At 44.9% G+C, this 20025-nt stretch overlaps 1 protein-coding gene across 8 annotated transcripts in view; it reads left to right on the top strand.

Annotated features, from left to right (window-relative positions):
- LOC129701230 (single-stranded DNA-binding protein 3) overlaps window positions 1-20025 on the top strand; it is a 161256-nt gene that overhangs the window by 120534 nt on the left and 20697 nt on the right. For 4 of the 8 annotated variants that reach the window (XM_055642341.1, XM_055642344.1, XM_055642340.1 and 1 more), the window contains exons 6-9: window positions 2576-2656; window positions 5149-5208; window positions 17031-17097; window positions 17182-17255. In XM_055642341.1, the coding sequence (XP_055498316.1) occupies window positions 2576-2656; window positions 5149-5208; window positions 17031-17097; window positions 17182-17255 (282 nt within the window). The remainder of the gene's footprint in view (window positions 1-2575; window positions 2657-5148; window positions 5209-17030; window positions 17098-17181; window positions 17256-20025) is intronic. The other 4 variants (XM_055642345.1, XM_055642347.1, XM_055642343.1 and 1 more) reach the window with 1 other exon arrangement.

Below are 20025 nucleotides of genomic sequence, written 5' to 3'. Positions count from 1 at the left end.
CCTCACCGTTACAGTAATGCAATTTATGAAGGAGCAGATATATTTAAGTCAGATTAGTACTGCAAATGCAGGGCTATGTGTACATTGTGTTGTCTGTTGGGTATTCTGTGCAGAGCTCTGTCTACATTGTACATGCTGGTTATTTGTGTGCAGGGCTATATGTACATTGTGCTACATGTTGGATTTGATGTGTATTGTGCGATATTTTGTTTGAAATTAGATTTTAAGCTGATTTTAAAATAGATGATGGTCGGTCACACATTATTCCTGTTCTTGATTAGGTCTAAATATAATTCTAACCATACACACTTTTTCTCTTCCTCCCTGATCTTCTGAGCTCTTGTTCCCCTCCCTCTCCGCTACAATAGTGACTACCATGCAAATATAATGAACTGCAGAGTTGATCGCACATGTAAAAAAAAACATGACTAAGATTTTAAACCAACAGATTGCACTCCATTTATGTTCTCAGAATATTTCTGTAATGTGAAACCAAATAAGATTCCTCCTTAATCTGCTTGTCTCGTATGCATCCTGTTTCTTAGCTACAATAGGAATATTGAGGTGCAGTGCGCAGTGTTTTCAGATGCAGTGGACAGCCACAGTTTTAAAATGCTTTCGTCATGCAGACTGCCAGGCCCCTTCGACCCTTGCAGCTTAACCTGGGAGGAGTGGTTGCGTGTTTATATTAATGCTGCATCTGCCACAACATTGTCCAGAATATATCTATCAGAAACATTAGTCCAAGGAGTTGCAGTTGCAAGGATTTGATTCCTCCTTTGAAAAGGTACTGCCAGGTACTGGGAGGTTTTGTGAGATCTAGAATTTCTTGGTAGAGCATTGATGGGTGTATGTATGTTTGCAGCAAAAACAGTTGTGTTACAGTAGTTCCTGCAAACAAATTGTGATGTTTATTTGAGCTTCTGTGCAGTGTAAAGCTAGCTTGAGTATTTTGACTGGGAGGATATATTTCAGGTAATGGAGAAATTATCATATAAGTTGTAGAATATAGTGAAATGTTACAGAAAATCTGAAGGGAAACAAAAATTTCTATTTGAACACGTTCTTCAGGTCTAATTTAACAGATCAAACCATTCTAGCTTGGTGGAATTAGTGTTTTAAATGTTTTGGCATTCAGCTTTTTTCAGTCCATATTAACTCAAATTTTGTGGAAAGACTTCTGTTTTGTGCTAATTTTGGCAGGGTCCCTTCCATTATTATACTGGGGTTGACAAGGTTGGCTTTCTCGCAACTGTAGTTTTGAAAAAAAGAGCTGGCTTGGTGAATTAATGGATTGTCTCTTGTGTTGCTGAGGCAGACATGTCAAGATTATGGCTTATTCTGTCCAAAGTTTGTTTGTTTCCCAGTATTAGACCTCAACTGAAACATAATTTCAATGTTACACTGCAGCAGGGATGAGGATGGATTGTAGGTAAAATAACAAAATAAAATCAGGACTTTTGTGGAATGCAGGAAGTCCAGATGGGACTAACGGACGAGACAGTGCAGAGTTTTGTTGTTATGCCTCTTTAATTGAATACCATGTCCGGCTTGAGAAGTCCTATTGGTGCTTAATCCAACTGCATTCCCAGGAAAAGCTGAAGCCTTCAGGGGAAGAGGAGGAGATTCCTTCCTCGGGGTGGTTAATTATCAGAGTGTTTCTGACTGAGACAGCGTGTGGTGGTGCAGTTTTGATTAGATTGTTGGAGGTGATGGATCTTCGCGAGTTTCACTTTTAACGCCATTTAAATCTGAAATTTGATACCTATACTGAAATGTTAAAAAGTGATGATGTAGTGTTGCATTATGTTTTGTTACAGAACTAAATCTATCTGATTAGTCAATGGACATGTTGGAGGAGTACTTTCACGTAAGATCCTCCTCCGCCTTGTCCTGGCCTCTTCCCCTCCTCATCTGTGCTTTGAGTTTAGTTTCTCCCCTCTTCAGTTTCATGTGAAACCTGAAATGGAGAATTCAGTGACACGGAGTACTGGTAATGATTACAAGGAGTTAGAGAAGCTTCTTCTCCTAAGTCTAGAAATGGAAATGGTTGGCTCAGTATCAAACTAATTGGTTCAAAAGCTTTATTTACAGTGTTTTGCCTTGAATCCTTTAATGAAATGATGAGATGTAAATTCTGTAGTGTGTTCTGTTCTCACCAACACAAAAGAACTACAGGTGCAAATGCATTCCAGCTTCATTAACTTCCACTCCCTTTTAATTTGCGTAATTTCATTTTCTCTCTTGCTCGTTGCTGTTAATTAGGGCACCCTCTAATCAGTACTATTTATCACAGTGGTACTCATGTTTGGTAAAGCTGCTTTGCAGAATTGCTAAATGACTAATTAATGTCTGTTAATTAAGAAAATTGCTCGTGGTAACAAACGACATTGTTGCTGGCAGCAGCCTAGAGACTATAACACTTGTTGAAAGCACAAACATGGCAGGTCTGCAACAGCTGTGATACTTTAAAAAAAAATCTTTTTTTTTGAATGGCTCTACAATTCTCCGAGCCTCCTGCAACTTGATGCACTGACGCTGTAACCCCCCTCCTCTGCTCTCTAACCTCTCGCAGGGACCCCCAGGTTCTCAACCCTCGCCACATACACAGCCGCCTCCTCACAATCCTAACAACATGATGGGACCCCACAATCAGGTAAAGAGCGGATGCAGTCGCTTGGGTTCTTCAATTCAAAAAGGGGCAAGAATTTCTACATTTGACTAATTAATGATTTGACTTTGCTTGTTTTTCTTTTATGTACAAAACTCAAGTTGTCCCTGGCAGTGAAGCTTCCGTCTAGGCCTTTATTCAATTTTTAATAGATTTGGTTTTGGCTTCTGTTCAGTACACGATTACTTATTAAAATTATTTTTCTTTTCCTAGCGCTCTTCTGACCTCTCCCAAAGATGGGCTGTGGTCCGGCTGCCCTCTTGGGCCATGGCCATGGTGATCCTTGTCAGTGAATACAAGGAGACTTTCGGCACGCAAGCCATCACAGCCAAGCCCAGCCCAGTCTTGTCCTGCCATTCACACATACACATGTGCATTTGTCCATAGAAGTCGATGGATGGTGAACAGGAAGAGGAACCCAAGTTGATTGTTTCCTTGCCCCATTCCTTGAAACCACCGCCCATCCCACAGCATTTAACTTTCAAGTCCAGATCCACTGAAGTCAATAGCACCTTGGGCTTTGCCCTGACTTGGGACAATTTGGCATTGAACCGAAGCTGAACCTTGTACCTCCTGGTTCACATGGTTCAATTCCAACCCATATAGAGCATGCATCCACTTGGTGAGGTGAAAAACCCTTGTCTGAAACTCAATGTCATAAATTAATTTAATTGACATTCTAGCATTTTTGGAATATGTGCAACTTCAGATGGCAGGACTAATTAGTTTTTATTTGGAAACTTAGTAAGGTAGTTTGGTGGCTTGATATTCAAACGTACATGATCCATGGGGATTAAGACGGTTCACTCAAGGGATAACCAGATTAGCCTTTTCATAATATGTCTTTCCTTGATTGTAAATACTTCTAAACCTACTTGGCTTAGTGCATAGTTCACTGCCCTGATACTGGGTCTGTGAGCATTTTCATTTATTTCAGTGTGTGGTTCAAAATTGGACGTGCTGGTTATGTTTTTGGTAATTTTGTTTTGTCTGTATTTGTCTGTGTCTCTCCATGTATTAAATGTACAGTACCCTGTTTGCATGATTATTATACCACGTTATCTGCAGTGTTGAGTCCCATTGAATGTTGCCATTGAGTTCTCAATCACTGAGATTCTTGGCAGTAAGAAGATCACTGTCTACAAATGTTGCATTTTACTCGTGTTTTGAATTGTTTAAACACAAGTCAGATGAGAAACTATTTAAAAAACGATGATACCTCCAGCAACATGTATGTGATTCCAGTTTGTTTTGTTAAGGTTCCTATTTAATGTCTTAGAAAGTGTGCATACAATTTTATTCTAAAATAACAGCTTTACATATTAATACATTTCCTCTCAACCCACATTGCATTGGGCTGGTGCTGCTCCATAAGGCATTCAGTGATACACAAACAAAGGCAGAATAATTATTTTAGATTGTCTTTCCCTTTCCACTTGTGCATTTAAAGAAAAAAACAAAATTGGCAAATATTGTAAATCGTGATCCCACATAACCTTTACCTGTTATGTGGATGCCTCAAATGTTTCAATGAATGCATGGAAGATGCTGTCATTATTTTTCAATTTCCAGCATCCACTGCATTTTGCTTTAGTGTCATTTTTTTATGGCTTTGTTTGTTGAGAGGAAATAATTTGAGGAAATTTGTAAGATTGTTTAGTATTGACTTCAGTTTGTTTACAAAGTGAAAGGCGTTCTTGAAACTACGCAGAAATTGAGTTGCATTCCATCAGTTTTTCTTTGCAACTTTTAGAGTCTCTTTCCTTTAAACTTTAACTGTTAAGTGCAGCACCACTGTGAAGAGAAACTTGGCAAGATCAGATTCCTTTTAGCTTCAAATCAATGCATGACCCTTTAGTATTTCTCACTGCACTGTAAAGTGGAATATGTTGCTTAATTACTCCAGACAGGTTGTTTTGTGAAGGAAAATTATTCCATTTTAAAGCGATAAAGGCTGCTCAAGGAAGTTGAGTTGTCAAGGAAGTTGAGTTACAATAGATGGTATTCAATTTTTGTTTAACTATATTTTTATATGCTGGTGTTCATTGGGATATTTGAAAATAAATTATCTTTTTTAAAGCATAGCATGTTGTTTAAAAAGTGAGTTATGATTTTTATTGTCACCTCAAAGTCCTCCTTATTTTGATCCAGATCCAGTAATCAAGACATGGCCATGGCAAGTGATTTATTGCCATGCGTGAAAATACTCAGAATCTACCATTTTCAATTCCTCCTGGACCTTGCATGTAAAATAGCATGGATTATAAATTGTACCGTGCACACTGAGTGCAGAAATTCTTCATAATTGTTAAGTTACTGCATTGCACATCACCAAATCACTTGCCTTGGCTACGGTAATTTTTTTTTTAATTGCATGGAGTTACAGGTTTTCCACATGTATAAAAATGTTTTAATTGTGTGAAATAAAATTGTTATTTTAGCAGATTGTAGATTTAACTAATTCTATGTGATTGCAGCCTTTTATGTCACCGCGATACGCAGGAGGTCCAAGACCCCCAATCAGAATGGGAAGCCAGGTACTGTACCCATTGTGCTTCTATCACACTGCCACAATTAGCAGTCCCATCCTCCACCAATATGGCTGAGACTGAGATCATTTTAATTACGCCAGAATCACAGGAACAGATTATGATGTCCAGCCCCTCGACCTTGTTTTGATGATTGGTGGGGTTGTGGCTGACCTGAATTCCACCCCTCTCCACTCACTTGCTTCATATCTCCTTTATGACCTTGACTGGCTAAACATAATCTTTCTTGTATTCAAAGTTATTAATTGAGCTAGCCTCTTGGGAGACATTTTGTGTGAGACATTTCTGTTTCTGTCACACTCTGCAGACGTCTTTTGCAGGAAGGAATTTCTCTTGAATGGCCTGGCACATAATTTTAAATCTGTCTTTGTCTTAAACTTTCCCACTGGCATAAAAAAAATGTGGTATATCTAACATACCTTCCCTTTGTATGATCCTAGGGACGTTCAAACAGCTCATCCCTTAACCCATCTTCAAGGGAAGACCAGCCTCATTTATGCCATCTCTCTTCTAACTCTAATCTTCAGTGTGCAAATAACATTCCTGTAAATCTTTCAACATTTTGTGAATTTAAAATATACCCACCTACATTTTGTTGTGAACAAAACTGACTGCACTTATGGTTTATCACGTCCAATGTTAAGCCATCCTGTGAGTGATGTTGCACCACCTGTGGATTTTTAATCTCTTGTGTAAATATGCTCAGTTGGTTTGAATGTCAGGTCCGCGGTGGTATTTGTATCCACTCATGCATGAGGTTTTCACCAGTAACATAGAAAATAGGTGCCGGAGTAGAGGCCATTCGGCCCTTTGAGCCTGCACCGCCATTCAATATGATCATGGCTGATCATCCAACTCAGTATCCTGTACCTGCCTTCTCTCCATACCCCCTGATCCCTTTAGCCACAAGGGCCACATCTAACTCCCTCTTAAATATAGCCAATGAACTGGCCTCAACTACCTTCTGCGGGAGAGAATTCCAGAGATTCACCACTCTGTGTGAAAAAAGTTTTCCTCATCTCGGTCCTAAAAGATTTCCCCTTTATCCTTAAACTGTGACCCCTTGTTCTGGACTTCCCCAACATCGGGAACAATCTTCCTGCATCTAGCCTGTCCACCCCCTTAAGAATTTTGTAAGTTTCTATAAGATCCCCCCTCAATCTTCTAAATTCTAGCGAGTACAAACCGAGTCTATCCAGTCTTTCTTCATATGAAAGCCCTGACATCCCAGGAATCAGTCTGGTGAACCTTCTCTGTACTCCCTCTATAGCAAGAATGTCTTTCCTCAGATTAGGAGACCAAAACTGTACGCAATACTCCAGGTGTGGTCTCACCAAGACCCTGTACAACTGCAGTAGAACCTCCCTGCTCCTATACTCAAATCCTTGTGCTATGAAGTTTAATGGCTTGACTGAGAAACTTAACGGCTATTACTGCTATTCATTGAAATGTCTGCAACACCTTGGCACGTGGGATGGTTTCAATGATGGTTCTTTGTTTTGGTCGTATAATGTATCCATCCTGTTGGGACATGGGACAGCTATTAGAACATACTTGCCTCAACAATTTATCTTGAAAGCACTATTTCATGGTAACCATCAAAATGATCATGGTCCTGAAACTGGACATGAAGCATTATTTTGGATTGCAAGTACACCTTCGATTGAAATGTGTGTGTTTGTTTCTTCTAGTTTTCAGTTTCTTGAATCTTTCCATTGTTTCCATTCCCTCCCAACTTCACATCCTTCCAATTCCAATGCATTAACAATCCTCTATCGCTCATGAGATGAACTGAGCTCAGGAGGTATGACTAGAACTGCCTCTAATCCTACTCTCTATTCCCACACTTTGAATGTGGCTGCATCAGTAGCAGGAAATTTCACTGCCCTCTTCCTCTCTCGCTCACCTACTCTTTATAGGTGGTGGCATATTAAGAGCAGTTTTAATACTCATGTCACCACCAGTTCAACATTTGCCATCAGGACTTTAGCATGCCAGTCTGTTACAATTTGAACTGATTAATTTCCTCTTCCTGATCTCTCTTTCCCCTCCTGGCACCATTAGCAAATACAGGTGCACAACCTTTTATCCGACAGCCTTGGGACCAGACACTTTTCGTAATTTGGAATTTGTCGGTCTTCGGAATGGAAATTCTTTAGCGTAGATTTTAATGGCTGGCTCGGTGGTAGAGTGCCCGGCTCATATCCGCAAGGTCGCGAGTTTGCGCCTTGATCCCGGCAGTTCCTCGGTCACGAGTTTGAGTCTTCAATGTAGTTTTTTCTTGCAGAATAAATGTCTGTATGAAATGCAGTGTGTTGAATGAATTCCTGAATTTGTAAATGTGACCGCAGCATTGAATCACCTCCCGCACTCATGTCACCCTAGCGGGGCTACATGCCCTAAGGCGGCCTAAGGCAACATTTTCACACTCTTATATCCGTGTGCAGCAGAGGCGCCAAACGTGAGCTTTGATGTGCAGACGACATCCTTGAAAAAATGTCCGGTTTCTGCCAGGTAGCCGATATACCCTCCCGCGCAATATACCCTCCACTTCTCTTTTATGAAGGTGATTTAGTTCCCCTTTCTTCCAGGACCGACCGGAGGTTCCGTTGTCACCTCTGCGGGCCACCCTCGGTGAACGCTCACTCAACTTTGTCTTGGGATTCCTACTCTCCCGCGCAATGTACCCTCACCTTCTCTTTTATGAATGCGGATTTAGTTCCCCTTTCGTTGAGGACCGACCGGAGGTTCCGCTGTCACCTCTGCGGGCCGCCCGCGGTGAACGTCCTGTCTCCCTGTCCCTGGGATAGCAGGGGGCGATCAAACAGCGCAATACCCCCCCCTCCCCCTCCCCCCCACGCCCAACTCCAGAGGAATCCGCTCCCCGATGGGCCGCTAGGGCGACAAGTGGCAGTTCGCCCACAGCCCGAGCTGCGCGACCCCAAGAACAAGACGCACCTTGCGCACCATCAGTTTCTGCCCATACGGGGAGCGTGTTCCTCTGGAGTTGGAGCGAGGCTGGGCTGGAGTTGCTGATCTAGGATCTCCGTGCTTGCAGTGGGCCTGGGGGTCGGTGTCCCAATGAGGAACTGCCACTTGTCGCCGTAGCGACCCATCGGGGAGCGGCTTCTGGTGGTCCCGATGTCTCCCGCTAGTTTGCAGTTTTCCTCTGGAGTTGGAACGGGGCTGGGCTGCTGCTGGCTGTGGGTCTCTGGGATCTCCGTGCTTGCAGTGGGCCTGGGGGTCGGTGTCCCGTAGGTCCTGACGTCTCCGGTGACTGGCATTGCCGACGTGAAGACAGTGCAAAGCCCCCACGCCGGTGCAATGGGCGGGGGAGGGGAGGGAAGGGGTCACACACATGGCCGGGAAGCAGAGGGGTGTAGGTGGGGTGAAACTGAAGGGAGCGACAATCTGCTGCTCCCTGCCGGCTGAGTTCAAAAGTTCCCACGCAAGACTCACGATACACTGTGTATCGTGAGTCTACCGTGGGAACTTTTTAACTCAGCGGGCAGACAGCAGCATATTGTCAATTATTAACCCTCCCGCGCAATATACGCTCACCTTATCTTTTATGAATGGGGATTTAGTTCCCCTTTCTTCGAGGACCGACCGGAGGTTCCGCTGTCACCTCTGCGGGCCGCCCTCGGTGAACGTTTTCAAGGACCTTTCTTCAAGGACTGAAAAAATGTCCGCTATTCGGAGGTTTTCGTTATTTGGATCTTCGGATAAAAGGTTGTGCACCTGTACTAATAAATAAATTCATTTTTTAGTAGGTACATTTTGCACCACATAAATTAGGTTAATCTTGACGCATTTGTTTTAATTGCTAGACTGAATCATTATCTTCTTAAAGAAAGATATACACAGTAATAGTGGTTTTTTTTCAACAAACCGAAGGATTTTTGTGTAAATATGAAGCTGCAGCTTATGCAGAGCTTAGGTACAGTCTCTACAAAGTATTCATGTTCCTAACACCCAATTGCATCATGATAGATGCTTCCATTCCCTTTTATGGGGCGCTGAACTTGCATGTTATTGTTAGAGTCGGCTCCAGACTCCAGTGCGGAGACGCCACATTCGAGGATGGATTAAATAACTTTTAGAACACACCCTTCCTTCCTAAAATGTATCTGATGTCATCGGAATTTCTCTTCCTGAACAGTACCCAAAGGCTACTAGGAAACTGAAGAGATTTCTGTCCATTCAGACTGAAACGGCAATCTTAAATCTCCAGCATTAATATCCTCATCAATATTTCTCCTGAGGATCGTTCTGAATTGTTGTAACTTGCAGTGTTATAGATTGGTGGAGTACAAGATAGAAATTCTGTGTTGTAATGACGAACCAAGATAGTAATTCAGTTAGACTGGAGTGGAGTTATTGTTCAGGTTCAGTTTAAAAGAAAACATTTCTCCTTTTGGAGAAGCTGCATCAATCCATGCAATTTTCTTTTGCTGGAATGCACGAAAATGGCTTTAATTTTCCATTGACTACTGTCCATAACCAGTCAGGCCATGAATAGGTGAGAAGATACTTTACAGACACAAGAAAGAAGATGAGGTGAGCCTTCAGTAAGCCCAGGCTGCTGAACCCATTCAGAGTCTTTGTGACTCTATTTTATTGAACTGGACTGACCCCAAGGCCAGTGTAATGTGGATCTTGCGCAATGAGCTAATTGGCTGGATCAGTTTCATGAGATATAAAATGATAATGAGAAAGTCCCCCCCCCCCCCCTTAAATTTAGGGGGAATCCTAATTGTAAGAGTTCTGTCTTTTTGGTGGAGTACACTGGACCCGAATTATTGCTGTTTTTAAACCTTTGGTAAAGCGTTATTTGTGGCCAAAAATTGTTTAATTCCATTTTTTAAATCTTTGCTTCAGCTGTTTTATTAAATTTTATTCACAAATTAGTTATTTTATTGAGCGTTCTCAACATTTCCTTTTTACAGCACAGATTAAAACGCGTCCTTTAACCCACTGTCTATGTAAACTTTCATACCTCTCTATGTGAATACCATGCCTGTTAATTTTATATCCCTCTATAACGTACTTATTCATGTACCTGTTAAAAAGGGTCTTGAATGTTGTTGTTCCTGTCTCCAGCACCATCTTTGGCAGCTCATTCGAAATGTCATCTACCTCTCGTGAAAAATATACATCTATCTCTCTCTTTTTCATCCTCCAGTTTTAGACACAAACACTAGCTATCTACCCTATATATGCCTCTCATAATTTTATATACCGGTATTGTGTAACTCTCAGCCACCTCCACACCATGGGAAAGAAGACCTAGCCTTTACAAACTCTCCAGATAACTCCAGCCTCAATACTGGCAATATCCTTGTGAATCATTTCTGCACCCTTTCTTCCTTAATCACCTCCCTCTGATAGTGTGAAACCAGGACTACACCCAATACCCTGAATGTGGCCTGACCAATCTTTTGTACAGCTTTAACATGATGTCCCAACTCTTATACTCAATGCATTATCCAGGAGATGCAGGATCATTTCATTCCAAAGGGGAAGAAAGATTCTAAGGGGGGTAAGAAGCAACCGTGGCTAACAAGGGACATTAGGAACGGTATAAAACTAAAAGAAAAGGTGTATAACATGGCAAAGAGTGGCGGGAAGCCAGAGGATTGGGAAACCTTCAAAGGACATACAAAGGTAACAAAAAGGCCAATACGGGGTGAAAAAATGAAGTACAAAGGTAAGGTAGACAAAAATGCTGGCGAAATTCAGCGGGTGAGGCAGCATCTAGGTAGCGAAGGAAATAGGCAACGTTTTGGGTTGGGACCCTTCTTCGGACTGATGTGGGGGTGGGGGGGGGAAGAGCTGGGAAGGGGAGGGGAAAGAAGGAGAAAGCAGGGACTACCTGATAATGGAGAAGTCCATGTTCACACCACTGGGGTGCAAACTGCCCAAGCAAAATATGAGGTGCTGCTCCTCCAATTTACGTTGATCCTCACTCTGGCCATGGAGGAGGCCCAGGACAGAAAGGTCGATTCGGAATGGGAGGGGAAGTTGAAGTGCTGAGCCACCGGGAGATCAGGTTGGTTAATGCGAACCGAGCGGAGGTGTTGGGCGAAGCGATCGCCAAGCCTGCGCTTGGTCTCATCGATGTAAAGCAGCTGACACCTAGAGCAGTGGATGCAATAGATGAGGTTGGAGGAGGTGCAGGTGAAACTCTGCCGCTCCTGGAAAGACTGGTTGGGTCCTTGAATGGAGACTTGGGGGGAGGTAAAGCGACAAGTGTAACATTTACAAAGTACAAGTACATAGGTAAGCTGGCCAAGAATATAAAGGATAGCAAAAACTTGTTTAGGTATGTTAAGAGATAAAGATTAGTAAAGCCAAACGTGGGTCCCTTGAAGGCAGAAGCAGGTGAAATTATTATGGGGAACAAGGCAGAAGAGTTGAACGTACTTTGGTCTGTCTTCAGGAAGACACAAACAATCTTCCAGATGTATTAGAGGACAGAGGATCTAGGGAGACAGAGGAACTGAAATAAATTTGCGTTAGGCGAGAAATAGTATTGGGTAGATTGATGGGACTGAAGGTTGATAAATCCCCAGGGCCTGATGGTCTGCATCCCAGGGTACTCAAGGAGGTGGCTGTAGAAATCATAGACGCATTAATGATCATTTTCCAATGTTCTATAGTTTCATGATCAGTTCCTGTGGACTGGAGGATAGCTAATGTTATCCCACTTTTCAAGAAAGGAGCGAGAGAGAAAACAGGGAATTATAGACCAGTTAGCCTGACATCGGTGGTGGGGAAGATGCTGGAGTCAATTATTAAATTTTCAATTCAATTCAACTTTAATGTCATCGCACAAATACAAGTATCAGTACAACGAAATGCAGTTTTGCGTCAGACCGTAGTAGTTGTACATAAAGAGAAAAAACAAGAAAAAAATAGAAAGAGAGAAGATACAGAATAATCAGGAAATACAGAATGATTAAACAAAGGGGGACGGAGGGACCAGAGAAGTCTATCGTTGGGACTCCGAGTTCAGCAGTGTGATTGTGTTGTTATAGAAGCTTTTTCTCATCCTGCTGGTACGTGACCTGAGGCTCCTGTACCGCCTCCCTGATGGGAGGAGGGCAAACAGTCCATGGTTGGGGTGTGAGGGGTCTTTGATGATCTTCCCAGCCCGTCTCAGACACCGTTTTCGGTGGAGGGCATCCATGGCAGGGAGCGGGGCACCGATGATGTGCTGCGCGGTTTTCACCACCCGTTGTAGTGCTTTCCTGTCCGCAGCAGTGCAGCTGCTGTACCATACCGTGAAGCAGGTGGTCAGGATACTCTCTATGGTACAGCGGTAAAAGTTGGTCAGGATCTGGGGGGACAGGTGGGCTTTCTTGAGCCTCCTAAGGAAGTAAAGGCGCTGCTGTGCCTTTTTGATCAGCTTGGAGGTGTTGAGGGACCAGGACAAGTCCTCCGAGATATGCACTCCGAGGAATTTATAGCTGGAGACGCGCTCCACCTCAGTCCCGTTGATATGGATGGCGGTATGACTGCCTCCTCTGGTCTGCCTGAAGTCGACAATAATCTCCTTCGTCTTTTTGGAGTTGAGGATGAGGTTATTGTCGGCACACCAGGTGGTCAGGTGCTGGATCTCATCCCTGTAGGCTGACTCATCGTTGTCGCTGATCAGTCCTACTACCGTGGTATCGTCAGCAAACTTAATAATGGCTTTGGATCCGTGCTTTGGGATGCAGTCGTGGGTGAAGAGGGAGTAGAGGAGAGGGCTGAGCACACAGCCCTGTGGCACTCCGGTGTTCAGTGTTATAGTGGAGGAGGTGAGGTTATTGACCCTAACAGACTGTGGTCTGTTAGTGAGGAAGTCCAATGTCCAGTTGCAGAGGGAGATGGAGATGCCAAGTCCACTGAGTTTGGTGATCAAGCTGGCTGGGATGACGGTGTTAAAGGCAGAGCTGAAATCTATGAACAGCAGCCTGATGTAGGAGTTGTTGTGGTCCAGGTGGGTCAGGGCAGAGTGTAGGGCCGCCGATATGGCGTCCTCTGTAGACCTGTTGGTCCGGTAGGCAAACTGATGGGGGTCCAGTGTGGGGGGGAGGCAGGCTTTGAGGTGAGCCAAGATCAGCCGCTCAAAGCACTTTGCAATGACAGGGGTGAGTGCCACTGGGCGGAAATCGTTGAGACTCCCTGTAGCTGACTGTTTGGGCACTGGCACGATGGTTGATGTCTTGAGGCAAGTGGGGACAACACCCTGGGCCAGTGAGAGATTGAAAATGTCGGCGAGGACTGGGGATAGTTGACCAGCACATGCCCTAAGCACCCGGCCAGGGATGCCATCGGGGCCGGCAGCTTTGCGCTCATTCACCTTGCTCAGTGCATCTTGTACAGCAGAGGTGGAGAGGCTGAGAGGTTGTTCATTCGGGGGTGGAGCAACTTTAATGGCTGGGGTTTTGTTGTCTCGGTCAAAGCGAGCATAGAAGTGGTTTAGCTCGTCAGGCAGGGTGTCGTTGTCTGGGGGAGGGGTGTTAACTTTCTGATAATCGGCAAGGGATTTGATTCCTTGCCACATGCGCCTGGGGTCAGAGTTGTTATGGAAATGCTCCTCAATCCGCCGTTTGTGATTGAGTTTAGCGTTCCTAATTCCCATTTTCAGATTGGCCCTGGATGAGCTGTATCCCTCAGCGTCGCCAGATCTGAAAGCGGCATCGCGAGCCTTCAGTAGGAGTCTGACCTCCCTGCTCATCCACGGCTTCTGGTTAGGGAAAGTCTTTATCTCCTTGTGGGTAGTGACATTATCGGTACAGAATTTTATATAGTCCAGAACTGTTGAGGTGTACGAGTTGATGTCCACTTGTGAATTGGAGGTGGACTGAGTAGCAAAGAGACTCCAGTCTGTCTGCTGAAACTGCTCCTGTAAATCAGAGACAGCCCCCTCAGGCCAGACCTTCACTGTCCTCATGGTAGGTTTCACACGTCTGATCAGAGGTGTGTATTTGGGGAGCAGGAACAGGGAGAGGTGGTCAGACTGTCCAAGGTGGGGGAGGGGGAGGGCTTTGTAGGCTTCAGTGATATTAGTGTAAACTAAGTCCAGAACATTGTTTCCTCTGGTTGGGCAGAAAACATGCTGATGGAACCTGGGGAGTACAGTTTTAAGGTCGGAGTGGTTGAAATCACCCGCAACAATAAATGCCCCCTCTGGGTGGGCAGATAGATGTTTGCTGATAGCAGCTTGCAGGTACTAACGGCACATTTGGATAGCAGTAAAAGGATTGGACCAAGTCAGCATGGATTTATGAAGGGGAAATCATGCTAGACTAATCTTCTGGAATGTGAGGATTTTGAGGATGTGTCAAGTAAAATGGATGAAGAAGAGCCATTGGATGTAGTGTATCTGGACTTTCAGAAAGCTGATAAGCGAAGACGAGGCTAGGAGTTTGTAGGGTGACTTGGACAGGTTGGGCAGATCCTTGGCAGATGCGGTACAGTGTAGATAAATGTGAGGCTATCCACGTTGGCGGCAAGAACAAGGAAGCAGATTATTAAGTCAATGGTGTCAGATTAGGAAAAAGGAAAGTACAATGGGACCCGGGTGTCTTTGTACACCAGTCACTGAAAGTAAACATGCAGGTACAGCAGGCAGTGAGGAAAGCTAATGGCATGTTGGCCTTCATAACAAGAGGATTTGAGTATAGGAGCAAAGAGGTCCTTCTGCAGTTGTACAGGGCCCTGGTGAGACCACACCTGGAGTATTGTGTGCAGTTTTGGTCTCCTAATTTGAGGATGGACAGCCTTACAGTTGAGGGAGGCAGCGTAGGTTCACGAGGTTAATGCCCGTGGTGGCGAGACTCACATAAGAGTAAAGATCGGAAAGACTGGGCTTGTATTCACTGGAATTTAGAAGGATGAGAGGGGATCTTATTGAAACATATAAAATTATAAAAGGACTGGACAATCTAGATGCAGGAAATAAATTCCCAATGTTGGGGGAGTCCAGAACCAGGGGCTACCGTCTAAGAATAAAGGGAAGGCCATTTAAAACTGAGATGAGAAAAACTCCCATAAAGTTGTGAATTTGTGGAATTTCTATGCCACAGGAGGCAGTGGAGGCCAATTCACTGGATGAATTTAAAAGACACTCTTGGGGCTAGCGGAATCAAGGCGTATGGGGAGAAGGCAGGCACGGGGTACTGATTGTGGATGATCAGCCATGATCACAATGAATGGCGGTGCTGGCTCGAAGGGCCGAATGGCCTCTTCCTGCTATTTGTTTCCATTTGGCATGCCGTATGCCTGAACCACTTCCCTGTCCACCTGTGTTTTAGTTTTGAAGGAACTATTTGCTTGTACCTCTGGGTCTCTCTGTGCTACAACACTTCTCAGGGTTATGCCTTTCATTGTGTGTGTCTGCCTGTTTCAGCTTCCAAAAATGTATCACTTTGCATTTATCAGAGTTAAATTCCATCAGCCACTTCCTTACCCACTTTACCATTTGATCTTTATCCTGCTGTATCATCTTGTAGAGAATTTATTTCACTGTTCACTGTACCATTAATTCTGGAGTTAACTGCAAACTTACAAATCACATCATCGCCATTATCAACCTAATAATGTGTGCAACAAATGACAGAGGAGGCAGCACTGATCCCTACGGCATGCCATTGGTTTGCATATCTCCAATCTGGAAAAACAACTTCCGTTACGATGTTCTTCCTGCTGCCATCAATCCATTATTTTATACAATTAGCTAAAAGTCTAGATCCCATGGGTTCCAACCTTACGAACCAGCCTACTCTGCGGGACCTTGCCAAAGGCCTTGCTAAAGTCCACATCAATGAAGAAAAGTTGGAGTGTTAAGGGCGTGTCCCACGTGGGTGTCATTTGCGCATCACGCGGATGGAGCACGAAGATTTTGTACATCCCAAAATTGTGGGGCGCCGCGCACGACCGCACGTCACTGCCTACGTCACCACGCACAACGTGTCGTGCGTTGTGACGCATAGATGATATTGCGTAAATTACGCGCAAATGACGCCCAAGTGGGACAGGCCCTTTACTTGGAACATTTGAGAAGATTGTAGATGAAGAAATAAAAAGATTTTTAATCAAAGAGAGCTTCGTAAGCATACTTTCATTAGATGTGTACTTTTTGAATAGATAGATAGATAGATATCCCATTCAGTAGCTGAGGGTACAGTTGATCCCTATGCAAGGTTTATTTTTGTCTTTGCTTGATTATGAATCCCAGCTGGAATTTGTGTTAGTTTCGAAATTGCCTTGGGGAAACTCCACGAGGGAGGTACGATGTTCAGAAGTGTTTCTGTTTTTCATCGCTATCCAGTGGCCTCCCAGTGTAAAGATTGCTCTCAGCACTTTGGATTTTTGATGCTTCCAGCAGTTGAAAACGCAACTTAACACTTGCTACTTTGTTCACACACAAGATGACCACTTGAGCGAAGCATCAGTGGATCCATAATTTTGAGGCGTGGGTAGGAGGAGAAAATCAACTAGGAGAGGAGGGGACACAAAGGAAGAACACAGGAGTTGTTTTGGTGCTTCAGTATATGTCATTTCATGAAACTTTGTTTTTATAATTTTTTCATGATACTTCAAGTGTGCAAGTTAAAATGCTATAGTTAGTAAGTTGAATGCAGGAAATCTGCAATGATTCATCCTTTGTAGCCACTCCTACTGTGAACCTGCGCACTTTGCCTTGCCTCGCCTCTGCTTCATTAACCATTTGGCACATGAATATCCCTTAAACGCGTTGAGTAGAGGGAGCGTTTGTGAACTTGGATGCAGTTGAGTAATTCTGCAATTGCTTTTAGCCTCCAGGTGGTGTTCCCGGTGCACAGCCATTGCTACCAAACGCACTGGATCCCACACGACAGCAAGGTGAGATATATTCCCTACTCCATTTAGGAGTCGAAATAAAATTCTGTGGTGTTCACTTAATAATGTTTGTTCTCCCTATTACAGGACATCCTGGTATGGGTGGGCCAATGCAGAGAATGAACCCTCCTCCACGAGGGATGGGCCCAATGGGACAGCAGGTAAGCGGTACAGAAACATCTATCAACTTTTAGTCTTGCACATGGTGATTATTGTTCACGGGATATTCAGTCATTTTCATTGCCCACTAGTGATCAACAAGCTCTTTGCACTTTTCCACCAGAGGGAGAGAGAGAGAGACTAGTACTCGAGGTCATAGGCTCAGAATTAAAGGACATTCTTTTAGGAAGGAGATAAGGAGAAATTTACTTGGAGAATGTGGTTAGGAGAGGGAGATAGATCAGCCATGATTGAATGGCGGAGTAGGCATGATGGGCTGAATGGCCTAATTCTACTCGTATTACTTATGACCTTATGACCTAAGCCCTGGTATGGCTGATTAGCTTCTTCCTGCTTCTATGATGAGTGTTTTATTTTGTTAATTTAGGTTCATGCAGATCAGTTGAAAACGACCCCTTGTTTTCATTTAGTGAAAGTAGTACAGGTGCACAACCTTTTATCCGAAAGCCTTGGGACCAGACACTTTTCGTAATTCAGAATTTGTCGGTCTTCGGAATGGAAATTTTTTTGCGTAGATTTTAATGGCTGGCTCAGTGGTAGAGTGTTCGGCTCATATCCGCAAGGTCGCGAGTTTGCGCCTCGATCCCGGCAGTTACTCGGTCGCGAGCTTGAGTCTTCAATGTGGTTTTTTTTTGCAGAATAAATGTTTGTATGAAATGCAGTGTAGGAGAGGTGTACTGACTGTGTGGGCAGAACTTTGGAAGTGATTGCCCGCCAGTCTAAAAAGCCGCTGTGTCTCCCTGTCCCTGGGATAGCAGGGGGCGATCAAACAGCACAATACTCCCCTCCCCCTCCAACTCCAGAGGAATTCGCTCCCCGATGGGCCGCTACGGCGACAAGTGGCAGTTTGCCCACAGCCCGAGCTGCGCCACCCCAAGAACACCTTGCACACCATCAGCTTCTGCCCCTACGTTTTCCTCTGGAGTTGGAGCGGGGCTGGGCTGGAGTTGCTGCTGGTTGTGGGTCTCTGGGATCTCCGTGCTTGCAGTGGGCCTGGGGGTCGCTGTCCCGTTGGTCCTGACGTCTCCGGCCACCCCCCTGGACTGGAGCTGAGACTGGGAACTGTACCGCCCTTGCCCCCTCCCTCTGCAACTGCAAACAACCCCACTCTCCTGCAAGGGCAGTACAGTTCCCGGAGGATAGCAGGTGGCCGGAGACGTCAGGACCAACAGGAACCCGCTCCCCGATGGGCCCCTACGACGCCCCGAGCTGCGCCCCGTCATCCGCAACCCAGGTTCCTCTGTAGTTGGAGCGGGGCTGGGCTGGGCTGCTGTTGGCTGTGGGTCTCTGGGATCTCCGTGCTTGCGGTGGGCCGGGTGGTCGACGTCCAATTGGTCCTGACGTCTCCGGTGACTGCACTGACCTGCTGGCAGCCATCGCCGACGTGAAGACAGTACAAAGCCCCCGCGCCGGTGCAATGAGCGGGGAGCTGGAGAGGGGAGGGAAGGGGTCACACACATGGCCGGGGAGCAGAGGGGTGTAGGTGGGGTGAAACTGAAGGGAGCGACAATCTGCTGCTGCCTACACTGTGTATCGTGTCTACCGTGGGAACTTTTAACTCAGCGGGCAGACAGCAGCATATTGTCAATTATTAACCCTCCCGCGCAATATACCCTCACCTCTTTTATGGATGGGGATTTAGTTCCCCTTTCTTCGAGGACCGACCGGAGGTTCCGCTGTCACCTCTGCAGGGCCGCCCTCGGTGAACGTCCTGTCTCCCTGTCCCTGGAATAGTAGGGGGCGATCAAACAGCACAATACCCCCCTCCAACTCCAGAGGAATCCGCTCCCCGATGGGCCGCTATGGCGACAAGTGGCAGTTCGCCCACAGCCCGAGCTGCGCGACCCAAGAACAAGACGTTATTCTTGCACACCATCAGCTTCTGCCCATACGGGGAGCGTGTTCTTCTGGAGTTGGAACGGGGCTGGGCTGGAGTTGCTGATCTGGGATCTCCGTGCTTGCAGTGGGCCTGGGGGTCGGTGTCCGTTGGTCCCAACGTCTCCGGTGACTGCACTGTGCTGCCTCGGTGAACGTTTTCAAGGACCTTTCTTCAAGGACCGAAAAAATGTCGCTATTCGGAGGTTTTCGTTATTTGGATCGTCGGATAAAAGGTTGTGCACCTGTATTTCCAATGGCCACTGAATACACAATGTGCCACTAAAGTCTCAGTTTAATCTTAGTTATCCGGTCTGGATTTGGTAATCTTGGTTGTTCACAGTAGCCTTGATCTCGGGAGATGAGGAACGTAGGCCAGTGAAAGTTCCTGTCTCAGCCCTGGTTCTTTGGATATTATTCTCACTTCTCAGTCAGAAGGTTGGGGGTTCAAATCCAATACTAAAAAGTGAAGCACTTCTGTTGTATTTTCAGCATATCACACCATTTCCTACCTTCATCTTCTACAGTTCAGTAGGATTTTAAAAATTGCACCTCCGAATGGCAATACTGTTGAAGGTGCAACTTGTAATACACTAAACTGCTGAATTTGAAGGCATGACATGTTGTGTTGTGCATAGGCATGTTCAGCCTCAATTTTGTACTAAATTGGATATTTTTTTCTCGGGTTACCCTTTAATTGCTGATTAGGTATTTTAAGGCAGTTGGGTTGTGGATGGGTATGGGGAGGAAAATCACAATTGATATTTGTGCTTTTATTACTTTACGAAGGGGCTGAATGTGTAGTGCTTATGACACCTGATTACATTTGGGTAGATGCCAGATGATCAAAGTAATTATCCTCTTGGGACTGTAAGA

This window comes from Leucoraja erinacea, chromosome 10 (assembly GCF_028641065.1).
Source record: "Leucoraja erinacea ecotype New England chromosome 10, Leri_hhj_1, whole genome shotgun sequence".
Taxonomy (NCBI): domain Eukaryota; kingdom Metazoa; phylum Chordata; class Chondrichthyes; order Rajiformes; family Rajidae; genus Leucoraja; species Leucoraja erinaceus.
The sequence above is the reverse complement of the archived record's forward strand: the minus strand, read 5'-3'. Positions and strand labels throughout refer to the sequence as shown.